At 42.5% G+C, this 17,055-nt stretch overlaps 1 protein-coding gene across 3 annotated transcripts in view; it reads left to right on the forward strand.

Moving 5' to 3' along the window:
* Nucleotides 1–17,055, forward strand: part of LOC108439991 (corticotropin-releasing factor receptor 2) — a 279,618-nt gene that overhangs the window by 260,148 nt on the left and 2,415 nt on the right. For all 3 annotated transcript variants that reach the window (XM_037534292.1, XM_037534287.1, XM_037534283.1), the window contains one exon: nucleotides 9,833–9,874. In XM_037534292.1, coding sequence (XP_037390189.1) covers nucleotides 9,833–9,874 — 42 coding nt within the window. The remainder of the gene's footprint in view (nucleotides 1–9,832; nucleotides 9,875–17,055) is intronic.

Raw genomic sequence — 17,055 nt, forward strand, 5'->3', positions numbered from 1 at the left:
GAAACCAAATAATTCATACCGAACAATGAGGCTTTTTCTAGACGGGATCCAGAGGGGAACTTTTACTCCTTAGCTCCATGGATAGAACCAGTTGTCAGCGTTGAAGTTTCACAGCTTTTATGCCCACATCCTGCTTAAAGAAGCACAAACCCCAATTTTACAAGAACGCGATAAAATCGCAGCCAGCGTGGAGCGAGGCGCTCTGTAGATGCTGCAGACATGTGGGCTGTGTGGGGCATTTTAAAGAGTCAGGATGACCCAAGAATGGTAGTTTGCAGACATTGTTCTGCTGAATGGTCAAAAGGGGCTACATCTGGAAAGAGTCACAGCACTTTAAGTTTAGTTTATGATTGAAATCCTTCCTCGATTCCTGGCCTGGGTACTTGTCAGCGAGAGACTGTTTATCTCATGTGCTTGAGAGAAGACGAATAGACATTTATGTGAGAAAGCAGAGAAGCTACTTTTCATTTTAGGATGACTGTGCATTTCTTGTGGGTTCATCCACTTTTTTTGCACTTTGTAATGCACTTTTTTGCTACTGGTATGCAAAGATGTGTGGTACATTCTTTCAGCAGTCAGTTTTAGGCCTAATACTAATTTATATTTGTACTTTTCCTGGAGGCATATATAATATGTGCATATATATATATAGGTACATTTATACATTAGCCTATTTTACTTATGCAGTGGTGAAAAAAGTGGCAAAATGAATGAAACCCTGTCAAAAAACTGTGATCACTATTTGGTATTTGGCCTTCAGTGAAGTGTTTAATTTCATACGGTTCTGTTTTTGGCCAGAAATGTTCATTTTGGTGCATCGCTAGTGTATACAAAGTTCATATTTAGATCATTAAAAACATAGAGAAGGAGAGGGGGGGGTGGAGGACAGAGAGAAAAGAGAGAAGGACAGAGAGAGCTAGAGAGAGAGGGAAGTACAGAGAGTGAGAGAGAGGGAAGGACAGAGAGTGAGAGAGAGGGAAGGACAGAGAGTGAGAGAGAGGGAAGGACAGAGTGAGAGAGAGGGAAGGACAGAGTGAGAGAGAGGGAAGGACAGAGTGAGAGAGAGGGAAGTACAGAGAGAGAGAGAGAGAGGGAAGGACAGAGAGTGAGAGATAGGGAAGGACAGAGAGAGAGAGAGAGAGGGAAGGACAGAGAGTGAGAGATAGGGAAGGACAGAGAGTGAGAGAGAGGGAATGACAGAGTGAGAGAGAGGGAAGTACAGAGAGTGAGAGAGAGGGAAGTACAGAGAGAGAGAGAGAGAGGGAAGGACAGAGAGTGAGAGAGAGGGAAGGACAGAGAGTGAGAGAGAGGGAAGGACAGAGAGAGAGAGAGAGAGGGAAGGACAGAGAGTGAGAGAGAGGGAAGGACAGAGAGTGAGAGAGAGGGAAGGACAGAGTGAGAGAGAGGGAAGGACAGAGAGTGAGAGAGAGGGAAGGACAGAGAGTGAGAGAGAGGGAAGGACAGAGTGAGAGAGAGGGAAGTACAGAGAGTGAGAGAGAGGGAAGTACAGAGAGAGAGAGAGAGAGAGGGAAGTACAGAGAGAGAGAAAGAGAGATCTGAGAGAGACAGAGAGAGATCTGAGAGAGAGAGAGAGAGAGAGAGAGAGAGAGGGAAGGACAGAGAGAAAGAGGGAGACAGAGAAAAAGGGAATGACAGAATGAGAGAGAGGGAGGGAGGGACAGAGAAAGAGATCTGAGAGAGAGACAGAGTGAGAGAGAGGGAAGGACAGAGAGTGAGAGAGGGAAGTACAGAGAGTGAGAGCGAGAGGGAAGGACAGAGAGAGAGGGAAGTACAGAGAGTGAGAGAGAGAGGGAAGGACAGAGAGAGAGAGGGAAGGACAGAGAGAGAGAGAGGGAGGGAAGGACAGAGAAAGAGAGAAGGACAGAGAGCAGTAGAGAGAGAGAGGATTGGTGATAAAGGAGAGAGCATGTGTTGAGTGGTGGTGGATGTGGATGTGGAGGTGCTCTACAGTGAAATGAGGAGTCTGTGGCTGTTACTGTCTCTCACCTGCAGCTGACCTTCCCTGTATGAAAGGCACAGTGGGAGTCCAGCCCCCAGTCATGGAGACTCATTTATTTATCTCCTGTGAGAGAGAGAGAGAGAGAGACAGAGAGAGAGAGAGAGGAGAGAGAGAGAGAGACAGAGAGAGAGAGACACAGAGAGAGAGAGAGAGAGAGACAGAGAGAGAGAGACAGAGACAGAGAGAGAGAGAGAGAGAGAGAGAGAGGAGAGAGAGAGAGAGAGACAGAGAGAGAGAGAGAGAGGAGAGAGAGAGAGACAGAGAGAGAGAGAGAGGAGAGAGAGAGAGAGAGAGAGAGGAGAGAGAGAGAGAGACAGAGAGAGAGAGAGAGAGAGAGGAGAGAGAGAGAGAGAGAGAGAGAGAGACAGAGAGAGAGAGAGAGGAGAGAGAGAGAGACAGAGAGAGAGAGAGAGAGGAGAGAGAGAGAGAGAGGAGAGAGAGAGAGAGACAGAGAGAGAGAGTAAAAGGGGGCGAGATAGAGAAGAAGTGATTGTAGATGATCAGTTCTGAGAGGAAACTGGTCCACATCCCTGTTAGTGCTGTGTAGGAGAGCTAAAGCTAAAGCCCTCACTGACCGTAACGCTGCGGTTATACCGGTCAGAGAGTCGGTGCACTCACACAGTCATAACACTAGCAGAGTTTAATCACCTGGCCTCTGACCTCAACCTGCTGCAGCTGCTGTAGTACTTATAAGCTACTGTTGTCATTTGCTATACAGTTGTGTGCAAAAGTTTGGGCGCAAATTCCATCTTGTTGAAGTTCTAGGTGTAAATTGAACTGGAAAACAAATGTTTTTGAAAAGTTATGTTTATTTTTTCAAATATGTTAAAGACAGCAAATAAGTAGAGCTTGTGTGCTGACAAGTGATAAATATAAATATTTATATTTAATATGTAATACTTAAAAATGCCATATTTAAGTTTTCACTTGAAGAAAACGTAATTTTATCAAACTTTTGCAGACTGTTTAAATACAATGACTATTATGTAATTAATTTACAGTAATGCTTGAAAGTTTGTATACAAATTTTAAGACCACTGTTATGCTCCCCAGGAGTGGTCTACCAACAAAGTTCTCGCAAAGAGCAAGATGTGTAATAGTCCACAAGGTCACATAGGAACCCAGGGTTCTAAGCAACTTCTAAGCAACATGTTAATGTTCATCAGTCCACCATCAGGAGAACAATGGTTTGTCAGGGTTGCAAGGAGAAGCTGCTGCTCTCCAAAAAGAACATTGATGCCCATCTGCAGTTTGCTAAAGATCTCATGGCCAAGCCAGGGGGCTATTGGAACAATGTTTTGCAGACAGATAGATCTATTTGGTTTAAATAGGAGCATTGCGTTTGGAGAAAAGAAAACACTGCATTCCAGCATAAACACCATATCCTATCTGTGAAACATGGTGGTGGTAGTATCATGGTTTGGGCCTGTTTTGCTGCATCTGGGCCAGGATGGCTCGTCATCACCGATCGAACAATTAACTCTGAATTATACCAGCAAATTCTAACATCTGTCAGTGAGCTGAAACTCAAGAGAACATTTTGGAGATAAAGTTTTAGGTGAAATTTATGCAGAAATATAGACCATTTTAAAAGATACACCTTTCAGCACCACTGTAATTGTTAAATACATTTCAGTAACACTTTATTTGAAGGGATCTGCACAGGGACTTTATACAACATGCATAAGCACTAAATCACAGCTTTACACAGCTCACAATAAGCAGCTTATGGCAGTAGTTGCGAGGTAATGATGTTTTATGAAGTTAATAATATTGGCATAAAGGTTCTTAAATGAAAGTGACATTTGTCTCCTTTATAGCACATAAGTTTTGGATCATAACTCAGTTCGACATATTTCTACTTCAGTTAACCAGTTCTATTCAAAAATAATATAACGATAGCTGTAGCGTGCTCCCGAGTGGCGCAACCGTCTGACCGTTGACCCTGTCATCAGAAGATCACGCGTTTGATCCCTGGTGATGCTACAGCCGTCTGTAGCCAGGAGTCCGAGAGAGCACAGTTGACCTCGCTCTCTCTGGGTGGGTAGGAAGCCCCACTTCTCCCCCCATCACTCAGCGTGATGCTGGTCAGTGCAGGCGTCTGTTCTGTTAGCTGATGTAACAGATCTGGCGGTTGGTGCTTTCCTCTGAGTGCGTTCGGCTGTCCCATGACGTCGCGTGAGCGGCAGTTCGAAAAGAAGGTGGCTGGTTTCACAGGTCTCAGAGGAAGCCTGTGCAGCCTTCACCCTCCTAACGTTGATAGCATCGTGTGATTGGGGGAGTCCTAAGTAGCACGTGGAATTGGAAACGACTAAATTGGGGAGAAAAATGGGGTAAAAATCCAACTCTTAACTTGCTTTATGATACTGTTATAAGTGGCTATCGATTTAAAGGCCCTTTGCTATTTATATCATAAAACACCATGTCTTGCAGTTATTGACTGATTACTGATGTTTATTAAAGCAGTAAGCCACTTGAGGCTCTGTGTTCCCATGATTTTCTCACGGTGAAGGGTGTTGTTAGTGTTGTGGCATGGCACTGAGTGGAATAAAACCTCCTTCCCCATGATAAAATCACTGTATTATGTAATATCACTGTATGGGTTATTGCTTTTATAAAACAGCGGCTAACATACAATATGATAAAATACACAATTTTCCAGTAAATAATGTTATTGTTAATTATAATCAACATAAACAAGTATTCCACCAAAAAATGTAGTTCCTTTAGAGTGTGGTATCATTGCCAAACAAACATGAACCACTGAATGAAGAGAACGTTTGGTCACCCATCTCTGTATAATGTGGTCATTTTGTGAACCTTTTTTGTCACATAACAGTGAATATTTGATAGCACGACACTGTTTAATGTGCTTTATAAGTAGCACCAATCCTGTGGTACCCGTCTTTTCATGTTGGCTCCCTGCTCCCTACATAGTGCACTACGTAGGAGTTTAAATACTGGATCCTGCAGCCCAACAGAGCAAAATACAGCTAAGAAACAGTCATTTGGGACTCAGACACATCCAGACTCAACAAATAGTGCCCTGTCTGGCTGTAGAGGCTAGAATTCCTAAACGTACACAGGGAATATTAGGGAGTACAGAGCTGTTTGGGACTGGGTTTGACTCGACTTCTGACTGTAACACGGACATTTGAAGCGTGTAGTCCATTCAAGTGATGTTCTTCACACTGTTATTTTGCCATTTTTAACAGTTAGTCATATCATAAACACTTTAATCCAAGCGAGTGATATTAATGATGGAAAGTTTTCAAGCTTTGCTTTATAAATATTTTATTCAGTGTTTAGGGAGTTGTATTAAAGTCCTTGTGCTTGTAGCCTTCAAATAAAGTGTTACTTTCATCTTTTTTTCTGATCAAATTCAAACCATAAAAAAATATGTGTATATTTCAATGCAAAATATAAGCTCACATCTTGGTTTTGGCCCCACCAGCCGTTTCAGTAAAGGGTTGAAACTGTCCGTTTGTTCATTTCCAGTCAGCTGCTTATTGGCTTTTTTCTAAATGGTGCTCATGATCGGCCGCTACTGTTGGCTGCTGTGGATGGTTTTAATTGTGCACCTGGCTTTAGTGTTCCACACTGTCAGCCTCGTACTGCTGTGCTGAAAGGGGAACGGAGGAAAACAGTCCAGAATAATGAGTGTATCAGTGGCCCCTCTTTTTTTAATAAAGGAAACCTGTAGGGCGATTGTGAAAAAAGTGCTACAACAAAAACAGACCCACGGGAAGCAGAGTCATCTAGGCAGTATGGCAGAAATATAATATTGTAATACTTCAAGAGGTTTTCACAGTAAGTCATAATGTATATTTTTTATGGAGTCTAGGAAATTGGAACAGACAAAGTGGAGCCGTGTTAAAAATACTATCAAAAACTATCAATCCAATTACCCTGAACAGCCACTTCATTAAGTCCTCCTCCTTAATCTACACTCACTGTCCATCTTATCAGCTCCACTTACTGTATAGCTGGTCTTTGTAGTTCTACAGTTACAGACTGTAGTCCATCTGTTTCTCTGATACTCTGTTACCCTGTTCTTCAGTGGTCAGGACCCCCATGGACCCTCACAGAGCAGGTACTGTTTGGGTGGTGTGTTTGGGTGGTGGATCATTCTCAGCACTGCAGTAACACTGATGTGGTGGTGGTGTGTTAGTGTGTGTTGTGCTGGTCTGAGTGGATCAGACACAGCAGTGCTGCTGCAGTTTTTCAACACCTCAGTGTCACTGCTGGACTGAGAATAGTCCACCAACCAGGAATATCCAGCCAACAGCGTCCTGTGACCACTGATGAAGGACTAGAGGATGACCAACACAAACTGTGCAGCAGCAGATGAGCTGTCGTCTCTGACTTTACATCTACAAGGTGGACCGACAAGGTAGGAGTGTCTAATAGAGTGGACAGTGAGTGGACACAGTGTTTAAAAACTCCAGCAGCACTGCTGGGTCTGATCCACTCGCACCAGCACAACACACACTAACACACCACCACCACGTCAGCATTACTGCAATGATGAGATTGACCCACCACCCAAATAGTACCTGCTCTGTGGGGGTCCATGGGGGTCCTGACCACTGAAGAACAGGGTGACAGAGTATCAGAGAAACAGATGGACTGCAGTCTGTAACTGTACAAAGTGAAACTATATGGTCAGTGGAGCTGATGACATGGACAATGAGTGAAGAAACAAGGCAGTAGTTTTAATGTGGCTTAACATTTTAGATAAATAAGAATAATATTCTCTTTGTTATCAAACGAGCGGTTGAAAAGTGTGCTTACGATAATGTTGAGAATCAAAGTGGGCTCTTTGAAAAAACTACAAACAGCGTCCCGCTGAGGATCTCTTAGAACAGTTTACAGCAGAACCGGAACCAGATGCTTCAGAACTGCAGAACATCATCAACACTTAAAGGAGTCACACTTTAAAAAGCCGCTCAGTGTGTCAAACGACAGAGACGCTCGCTGTGCTGCCTGTGTGGTACGCTGTCCGTCAGCTCAGCCCACAGCAGCGTCAGATCTCTTCTGTAAAATATCGCTGTCGTGAAGAAGAATGCTGGGGAGATAATAGCGTCATTGAAGCCTGTAGAACTGACAAAACAGTTCCAGGAAAAGCTGATTGGATGCGTAATTGGAAATGTTGCACATGGACAGAGATTTCCTTTCACGTCACAACTGCCGTCAAACTGTTCAGTCAAACAAAGCTGTGCAAAAGTCTTAGCACCTTAGCAAGTCGTTTAAAACCGCTTATCTCAGCATTAAGTGGGATTTTGCTTGTAAAACTCTATATGACGTTAAAATGAATACAGGTAAACATGCAGTGTGGTCCCCACGTCTGAGACCACTAGTGAAAATGCTTCTATTTTGCATTTATTCCTAATTGAATATTATTTTTGATTGTAACGTATTTTATCAGAGTAACAATCTGATGGTAAACTGAGTCCTTCTAGACAAAAATTCTCAAAAATGACACTTTTTAAAAGATTTGTGAAAGTGCTGCTGACCTTGGCTTTGCACCATGAAGGTCACTCTGTCTTCTTTATGATGCAATACTCAGCCCCTCTTTCGCCTGTCAAAATAAAAGTCCTTTATTTTCAGAGTTGAGCACTTTTAAAGCAGGCTAACTTTGCAGCATGGTTTTTATCTTTAAACGTTTTCAAACAAAATCTTGTCAGGATTTGAAGTAACTTAGATTTTTTGATAGTTTGTTTTAGACAGCCACCTGACATTTGTAGACTTCGCAAGGTGAAAAGAAACTACAATGAATTTTATATAAATGCGATGAAAATAGTACAAATAAAATCACATAAAATGAATATTGTCTAATTATTTGCTATAGGTTATGTATTTATTTTGGAAAAATAATGTACTTGGAAAGAATCATGCATGTCATGTCAATGAATGTAAGAATTTCTCAGTATTTGATATGATTCAGGCTTGCACTCGAGCTGCATGGATTCCACAAGTTTGTGCAAAAGCCCCTGATCAGCAGGCCAGATTCACCTGAGGGTCGTCTAAACATGAGCTTCACTGGAAGATCAGACTAGAAACAATCTGACTTTTGGGCCTAAACGAGCGCTCTTCGCTTCACGTGTCTTTTTTCTTTTACAATTTTCAAAAATCTAAACATTTGGTCGTTTATTTCCATGTCAAACTGGAAAAAGTCCCAGATTTTCAATGTGGTCTGAGACTTTTGGACTTCTGAGTAAATACAGTAGAACAAAAAGTAGTTGGGATGTTGAGAGTTGATTAAAAGAACAAAGGTTTGGATCCCAGTCATTGGAAACTGTTTCCTCAGCACACATGACTCCATTTAATGATGTCTTGATCAGCCAAACAAGTGTTAGATGAAAACTACAGTTAATACTGGGCTTCCATGAGGAGAGAGCAGGAAATGGATAAACAAACACACTGACATTCACAACATCACTACTTTATCCATGTTATTTATAACCCCCTCCCCCCACTCTCCTTTGTTCCATCAACATTAGGAGTATTGCTGTATGGAAAAATGGTTGGGTTCCTCTTAAAACACCATTTCCCACACTCCTTTGATGCATCACTGTGATTGATCCCCCCCTCCAGTTAGTTCATGCTGACGCTTCAGTAAAACTCCTGCCGATTATTCCAGCTCCAGAAAACTGAGCTTAGGGCGCTTTATCAACTTACCAGGTTTTGGGAAAGTTAGCTGTCATCCATCACTCAGCCCAGCAGGCCATTCATTCTCCGAACCCACGCCTCGCTTTGGGCGTCCTTCCTTCATCTGTAATTCATTCATTTAGATTTTTATTTGAGCAGGACTCCAATAAAGGAGGGACGCCGTGCTGTAGAGGCGAGTAATTACCCACTGGCACTGGAGTGCTAATCGTTAATGGACGCTAACGGAGCCCAACAGAATGGCTCTGAGATTTTAACAGGCTCAAGTCAGACACGTTTGTTTGTGATGAGGAATTTTTTTACTTGAAGGAAAATGCCAACGCAAGATTTAGCAACCTCACACATTTTCTCTCTCTCTCTCTCTCTCTCTCTCTCTCTCTCTCTCTCTCTCTCTCTCTCTCTCTCTCTCATGCTCTCTCTCTATCTCTCTCTCGTGCTCTCTCTCTCTTTTTATCTCGTGCTCTCTCTCTCTCTCTCGTGCTTTCTCTCTCTCTCTATCTGTCTCTCTCTCTCTCTCTCTCTCGTGCTCTCTCTCTCTCTTTATCTCGTGCTCTCTCTCTCTCTCTCGTGCTTTCTCTCTCTCTCTATCTCTCTCTCTCTCTCTCTCGTGCTTTCTCTCTCTCTTTATCTCGTGCTCTCTCTCTCTCTCTCGTGCTTTCTCTCTCTCTCTATCTCTCTCTCTCTCTCTCTCTCTCGTGCTTTCTCTCTCTCTCTATCTCTCTCTCTCTCTCTCTCGTGCTTTCTCTCTCTCTTTATCTCGTGCTCTCTCTCTTGTGCTCTCTCTCTTTCTCTCTCTCTCTCTCGTGCTCTCTCTCTTTATCTTGTGCTCTCTCTCTCTCTCTCTCTCACTCTCTCTCTCTTTCTGGAAACACTGTAATCCATAAATGCTGTAAGAGCAGGTGTTTGATTAGAGTAGAATAAAATTAAAAGAAAAGTAGACAGAGCTCGGCTCAGACTTTCTCTAAAGACAGCCAAACACAGAAGAGATCCACTCCTAAACTGTCATTCCTGCACTGAAAAACCACAAAAGGCATTTTTCTCAATAATTCTGGTGGAGTTATTAGTCAACCAATCAGTGCAGCCCTTAATACACACCTGGAGGTTTTATAGCCAGCTTAACTGTGTGCTGTTGTTCTTTTGCAGGGTTTCTTCGTGTCGGTCTTCTATTGCTTCCTCAATGGAGAGGTGAGTCAACAGCCAGGCTAATTTCATGCCTGAGAGGAGTGGGGTGACAGCTCGGCCGATAAAAGGGCCACCCTATCTCCACTCTGCCAGCAAAACCCATTATTACTGCAGGAGATCCTTAACCACATGCAAACACAGAAGATGAACATTTATCTGTGTCCAGTAAAGTGCTCTCAGAGTTTAATGTGGTCATATCGCTCCCTGTTGCTGAAGGCCTGATCAACATGGAGAGGAGAGTCCAGGCTTTCCCTCACTGGAGTTTCTCACAACAGTGAATATCCAGGAGCAGGAACTACAGTCGTGAGATTTCCTCACTACTAAATATTCAACTGTTAGTGGGATTATAAAGTGGAAGTGATTGGGAACGACAGCAACTCAGCCACGAAGTGGTCGGCCACGTAAAATGACAGCGGGGTCAGTGGATGCTGAGGGGCATAGTGCGCAGAGGTCACCGACTTTCTGCAGAGTCAATCACTACAGACCTCCAAACTTCATGTGGCCTTCAGATCAGCTCAAGAACAGCGTACAGAGCTTCATGGAATGGGTTTCCATGACCAAGCAGCTGCATCCAAGCCTTACATCACCAAGCTCAATGCAAAGTGTGGAATGCAGTGGAGTAAAGTGCTGCCACTGGACTCTAGAGCAGTGAAGATGTGTTCTCTGGAGTGACCAATCACGCTTCTCCGTCTGGAAATGGATGAGTCTGGGTTTGGCAGTTGCCAGGAGACGGTACTTGTCTGACTGCATTGTGCTGAGTGTAAAGTTTGGTGGAGGGGGGATCATGGTGTGGGGGTGTTTTTCAGGAGTTGGGCTCGGCCCCTTAGTTCCAGTGAAAGGAACTCTTAATGATTCAGCACCAAGAGATTTTGGACAATTTCATGCTCCCAACTTTGTGGGAATAGTTTGGGGGCGGCCCCTTCCTGTTCCAACATGACTGAGCACCAGTGCCCAAAGCAGGTCCATAAAGACGTGGATGACCGAGTGTGGTGTTGAAGAACTTGACTGGCCAAACAGGAAGCAAATTCCTGCCTGCACCACTGGCATGGAGCTTCTTCTATACAGTGATAGGAAACACGGTAGCTCACAGAGATCTCCAGTTCCACATTCTGATCCATTTTACTGACAGTGCATTAGTTAAAATGAGGATAATTCATGTTTATATGGGATATAAAACGATCAGATTATTTATTCCAGTTTTCTGATGTGGTTGTATATTCCTGGTGCTGTAGTGGTCATTAAAGTGACGTCTGAAGGACATCAGTGATAGGAGCACACTTTAAGAGGAATAAAGACTGTTATTAGAAGGACAAAGGCAGATCACAGAGTATTTCCTGCAGATTATATTAAATCTGTTGCCTTCATCAGGAAATGGGGGGGATTTTCACAGGATCATAAGCTCACCTCATAGGATCCTGTTGGAGAGTTCTGCTAAAGCTTTGGAAATAGCCTGTGAGAATAACAGAACAGCTGGTTGGTTTTAGGCTAATCCAGGACAGAAGTGAACTAAAACACTGTCCAGGGTTTTATTCTGCTCATAACTATCAAAGGAAATCTCCACCCAAACAGTATTTATTTCTTTTGTGTTAGTGCTGTTATATCCGCTGCAGCAGCGGCAGATTAGATATCCCCCCTTCATATTACGCAAGGTTAAGGGTCAAAAATTTCATTTGTTGGATCGAAGCCGTAAAACACACAAAGCAGAGGACACTGCCATCACTAAAAGCCTCGCCTGCTTAGAGCACAGTTAGACTTGATGCTTCTAAAAGCAAAGGAGAATGTTTTACTAATGCGATGACACCTAATGTCTCGCTGCTGATGTGTGTGGTGTTTGTATTTCACTGCGTCAGAACAAAACTTTGTATCTCTGTTTTTGTTGTTTTTCAGTTGACATAATTTGAAAATACCTTGCCTTTTACCATTCTGCGTAAATTTAATGATGACTGGAATAGAAGAAACGGCCAAAAATGACTTGGAAAAAATTCTGGTTCCATTGACTTACATTAAAAGTAAAGCAGGTTTTTTCCTTCTCCTGTAAAGTGACCATTTTGGAGATCCAAGGTTTTGTTCTGACAGCAGCGATTTAAGTTTAAGTGATACTTATTAGTCTCAACACGGGGAAATTATACCTCCGCATTTAACCCATCCGTGAAGTGAAACACCACATACACACTAGGCGGCAGCGAGCACACTTGCCCGGAGCGGTGGGCAGCCCTATCCGCAGCGCCCAGGCAGCAGTTGGGGGTTAGGTGTCTTGCACAAGGACACCTCAGTCATGTGCTGTCAGCTCTGGGGATCAAACCACCAACCTTCTGGTCACAGGGCTAGTTCCCTAACCTCCAGCCCATGACTGCCCCACGAGAAGGTCCCACAGAGATTTGTCTCCCTTTTCTAATTAAAATCTGCCCCAAAGTAGGTGGTGAGTGTTCATGTCCACGTTGGCCAGTTAAGTGAATCAGTATGTGCAATCGGATCTTTCTGTGAGCTGCTGTGTTTCCTATCACTGTGTAAAAGAGGCTCCACTCTGCCTTTATTGTTGGATGAACTGCCGTAGTTTCTGAGAAGCACAATCAGGACACAATTCACATCACCGTAGAAATGACGACTGTTGATCTGTTTCATAAGAGGAAGTTTGTGACACGGAACAGAAATCTGCCATTCTTTGACTGTAAGATATTCTTTAGAACCTTCACATTTTTATGTCAAAATAACAGAGAAGATATCAAATGGTAGAAATAGCAGTGCATGCAATAAATGGTTAGGAATATTTAATGGTTAAAACGATCCGATGCTTTTCTGCATTGGTGTCTGTGTGGAGCAGCACGACTGAAAAGAAACCCTGTTTGATTAAAAAACAGCGACTTTTGAGCTGAGCGCCCACAAACAACGCCACTCATTTTTATAGTAGTGTGACCCCTCAAACCAACCATAGCAAGCCCAGCTGCTTGCACACTCTTTTTGTTGTAGTTTGCTATTATTCTGTGATTGTAGCTCTCTCGTTTAAATACAACTATTATTACTATTATTATAATTATTATTATAATGATTATTATTATACATTTAATCAATGATACATTGGATAAAGCCAAAGATGTTCCAGCTACATGCTTATTCCAATAATAACAATAAGATCAGTAGCATTAGCTCTAGAAGATGCCTTCAGCACACAGAACTGGACAAACTATGGACAAATCAATCACCAGCAAAACTAATAAAGTGGACACTTCAAGTTGAAACATCTTATCAAGGATCATGGACTGTGTTTATGACACTCCTACCTCGTCAGTCCACCTTGTAGGTGTAAAGTCAGAGACGACAGCTCATCTGCTGCTGCACAGTTTGTGTTGGTCATCCTCTGGTCCTTCATCAGTGGTCACAGGACGCTGTTGGCTGGATATTTTTGGTTGGTGGACTATTCTCAGTCCAGCAGTGACACTGAGGTGTTTAAAAACTCCAGCAGCACTGCTGTGTCTGATCCACTCAGACCAGCACAACACACACAACAGGGTAACAGAGTATCAGAGAAACAGATGGACTACAGTCTGTAACTGTAGAACTACAAAGTGCAGCTATACAGTAAGTGGAGCTGATAAAGTGGACAGTGACAGAAATAAGCAGGTGGTCATGATGTTATGCCTGACCAGTGTGTGTATATTTTAAATCAATGAATTGTGAACAATTTAAAGCAATGAATTAACTACACAAACTAATATAATTAATTGCAATTATTGAAATAATTTGACAGCTGCAAACACTGTGTCAGTTTTAAAACCTCCCTGTTTCTCAGCCTTATGCACGGTGCACCTTGCTTTATAAAGGCACTGTGTGAACACCCCCTAATTCTGTACTCTCATTGCTAAATGAATAATAAAAGAGAACCCAAACCAAATACCCCACCACCACCACCATTAACACACTCTTATTCGCCCACTCACACAAGGGGATCATAGCCCGTTTGTCCCATTTAGATAAAAGCACTGTTTCATGTTCGGATCTGGAGAGCTGGGAGATTGTCTTATCTAAATCTGACCCAAATTACACCCTTTCATCACTTCAGCGCTCTCTAATGAGTCACTGGGATTAAGACACAGCTGCTTCTGGAAGGCTAGACAAGTTAGCTTAGAGTTTCTTAATGATCAAAAAACACATACACTATATTTCCAAAAGTATTTGCTCATCTGGCTTCACACACATATGAACTTGAGTGAGATCCCGTTCTTAATCCATGGGGTTTAATGTGATGTCGGCCCACCCTTTGCAGCTATAACAGCTTCAACTGTTCTGGGAAGGCTGGGAAGGGTTAGGAGTGTGTTTATGGGAATTTTTGGCCGTTCTTCCAGAAGCGCATTTGTGAGGTCAGACACTGATGTTGGACAAGAAGGTCTGGCTCAGAGTCTCCCCTCTAATTCATCCCAAAGGTGTTCTATGGGGTTGAGGTCAGGACTCTGTGCAGGCCAGTCGAGTTCTTTCACACCAAACTGGCTCATCCACGTCTTTATGGACCTGCTTTGTGCACTGGTGTGCAGTCATGTTGGAGCAGGAAGGGGCCGTCCCCAAACTGTTCCCACAAAGTTGGGAGCATGAAATTGTCCAGAATCTCTTGGTGCTGAAGCTTTAAGAGTTCCTTTCACTGGAAATAAGGGTCCGAGCCCAACTCCTGAAAAACAACCCCACACCATAATCCCCCTTCCACCAAACTACACTCGGCACAGTGCAGTCAGACAAGTACCGTCTCCTGGCTGACTCTACAGAAAGTCGGTGACCTCTGCGCACTATGCCCCTCAGCATCCGCTGACCCGCTCTATCATTTTACGTGGCCGACCACTTCGTGGCTGAGCTGCTGTCGTTCCCAATTGCTTCCACTTTGTTATAATCCCACTGACAGTTGACTGTGGAATATTTCAGTGAGGAAATTTCCCGACTGGACTTGCTGCACAGGTGGTGTCCGATCACGGCACCACGCTGGAATTCACTGAGCTCCTGAGAGCGACCCATTCTTTCACTAATGTCTGTAGAAGCAGTCTGCAGGCCTAGGGGCTCGGCTTTATACACCTGTGGCCATGGAAGTGACTGGAACACCTGAATTCAATGATTTGGATGGGTCAGTGAATAGTTTTGGAAATATAATGTATATGTTATTCTCTAAAAACGTCATACGGACATCATCTTTGCCACACATTTACACGCTACTGAGCCAACCAATAGAATTAGCTTCAACTTATGAACACTTGGGTTTTATATTAGATCATAATCTGTCTTTACATTACACGTTGAATAATTGAAGTTATAGTTGGAATTTATTTTAGGAATTCTTTTTGCAAAAAAAAAACTAGTCAAAACCACTTTATTTATAGGTATACTGTAAAGACAACATTACATTCACTGTATCATTCATTAAGATTATAACATCTGCTACATAGTCAATTCGTCACTGTGAACTTTATGATGGTTGGATGGGCTTCACTTTCAGCACAAAGTCAAATTTATTGGATCATTTTTGTCTATAAAGCAATTATTGGTCAGCTTCCTTCATATTTGTCTGCATTCATATCAACAAATTAGTCTCGGGTGGAATGATCTGCAGAAACATTTGAAACTGGATCCGTTTATTTCCTCGAGTGATATTACAACCCCAATTCCAGTGAAGTTGGGACATTGTGTAAAACATAAATAAACAGGATACGATGATTTGCAAATCCTTTTCAACCTATATTCAATTTAATAAACTACAAAGACGAGATATTTAATGTTCAAACGGATAAACTTTATTGTTTTTTGCAAATATTCACTCATTTTGAATTTGATGCCTGCAACACGTTCCAAAGAAGTTGGGACGGGGCAACAAAAGACTGGGAAAGTTGAGGAATGCTCAAAAAACACCTGTTTTTAAACACACATTAATTGGAAACAGGTGAGTGTCATGATTGGGTATAAAGGGAGCATCCCTGAAAGGCTCAGTCGTTCACAAGCAAGGACGGGCGAGGTTCACCACTTTGTGAACAACTGCGTGAGCAAATAGTCCAACAGTTTAAGAACAACGTTTCTCAACGTGCAACTGCAAGGAATTTAGGGATTTCATCATCTACAGTCCATAATATCATCAAAAGATTCAGAGAATCTGGAGAAATCTCTGCAAGTAAGCAGCAAGGCAGAAAACCAACACTGAATTTTTATTGTACGAGAACTGTTAAAGAACTGTATCTTTCTGTTCTTTTCATTTGACTTTGACTCTGATTTCATTCTGTCCTTTGTGGTTTGTTGTTGTTTCTGTGTTGGTTGTTTTGTTGCCTTCTTGGCCAGAGCTCACCTGTAAAAGAGAGTTTTAATGTCCATGTAATTACTCAGCTTAAAAATAAGGTCAAATAAAAAGTAAATAAGTAAATAAATAAGTAAATGGCTCTGTATGCTCAGTGGAGAGCAGAATTGTCAGCATGGATTAGATGCACCGCTCTGCAATGGGAGCGTGGAGGTGGTGATAAAAATAGAAAAGAGTGGACGGCCCACCTTTTACCCTGAGGCCCAAACCGTAACAGTGGTCCCTGATCACAATAGCACAGCTGTAGGCGCAGAAACCCAGCTCCACACGGGCAGATCACACACACTGCAGCGCTGCTGACTACTGTTGTGTTATGTGTCATCATTCTTCTGAAATTATATTAAATGCAGGACTAATTATACAATGTGGGGCTTTTAATAGATACAGACTTTAATCATAATCTTGAGTGACAGTAATGAGAGTTTAATTAAACCAGAACCCAGCAGGGTGCAAAACCGGGAGTGTGTGTGTGTTTTCTGTTTCTTTTACATGAGTGTACTATAGTGTGTTAGTTATTATGTGTTAAGTGTGTGATACCTACAACCCCAATTCTAGTGAAGTTGGGATGTTGTTTAAAACATAAATAAAAACAGAATACGATGATTAGCAAATCATTTTCAACCTTTATTCAATTTAATACACTACAAAGACGAGGTATTTAATGTTCAAACAGATAAACTTTATTGTTTTGTGCAAATAATCACTCATTTTGAATTTGATGCCTGCAACACGTTCCAAAGAAGTTGGGATGGGGCAACAAAAGACTGGGAAAGTTGAGGAATGCTCAAAAAACACCTGTTTTTAAACACACATTAATTGGAAACAGGTGAGTGTCATAATTGGGTATAAAGGGAACATCTCTGAAAGG

The sequence above is a fragment of the Pygocentrus nattereri genome, chromosome 2 (genome assembly GCF_015220715.1).
Source record: "Pygocentrus nattereri isolate fPygNat1 chromosome 2, fPygNat1.pri, whole genome shotgun sequence".
In the NCBI taxonomy this organism is placed as follows: Eukaryota; Metazoa; Chordata; class Actinopteri; order Characiformes; family Serrasalmidae; genus Pygocentrus; species Pygocentrus nattereri.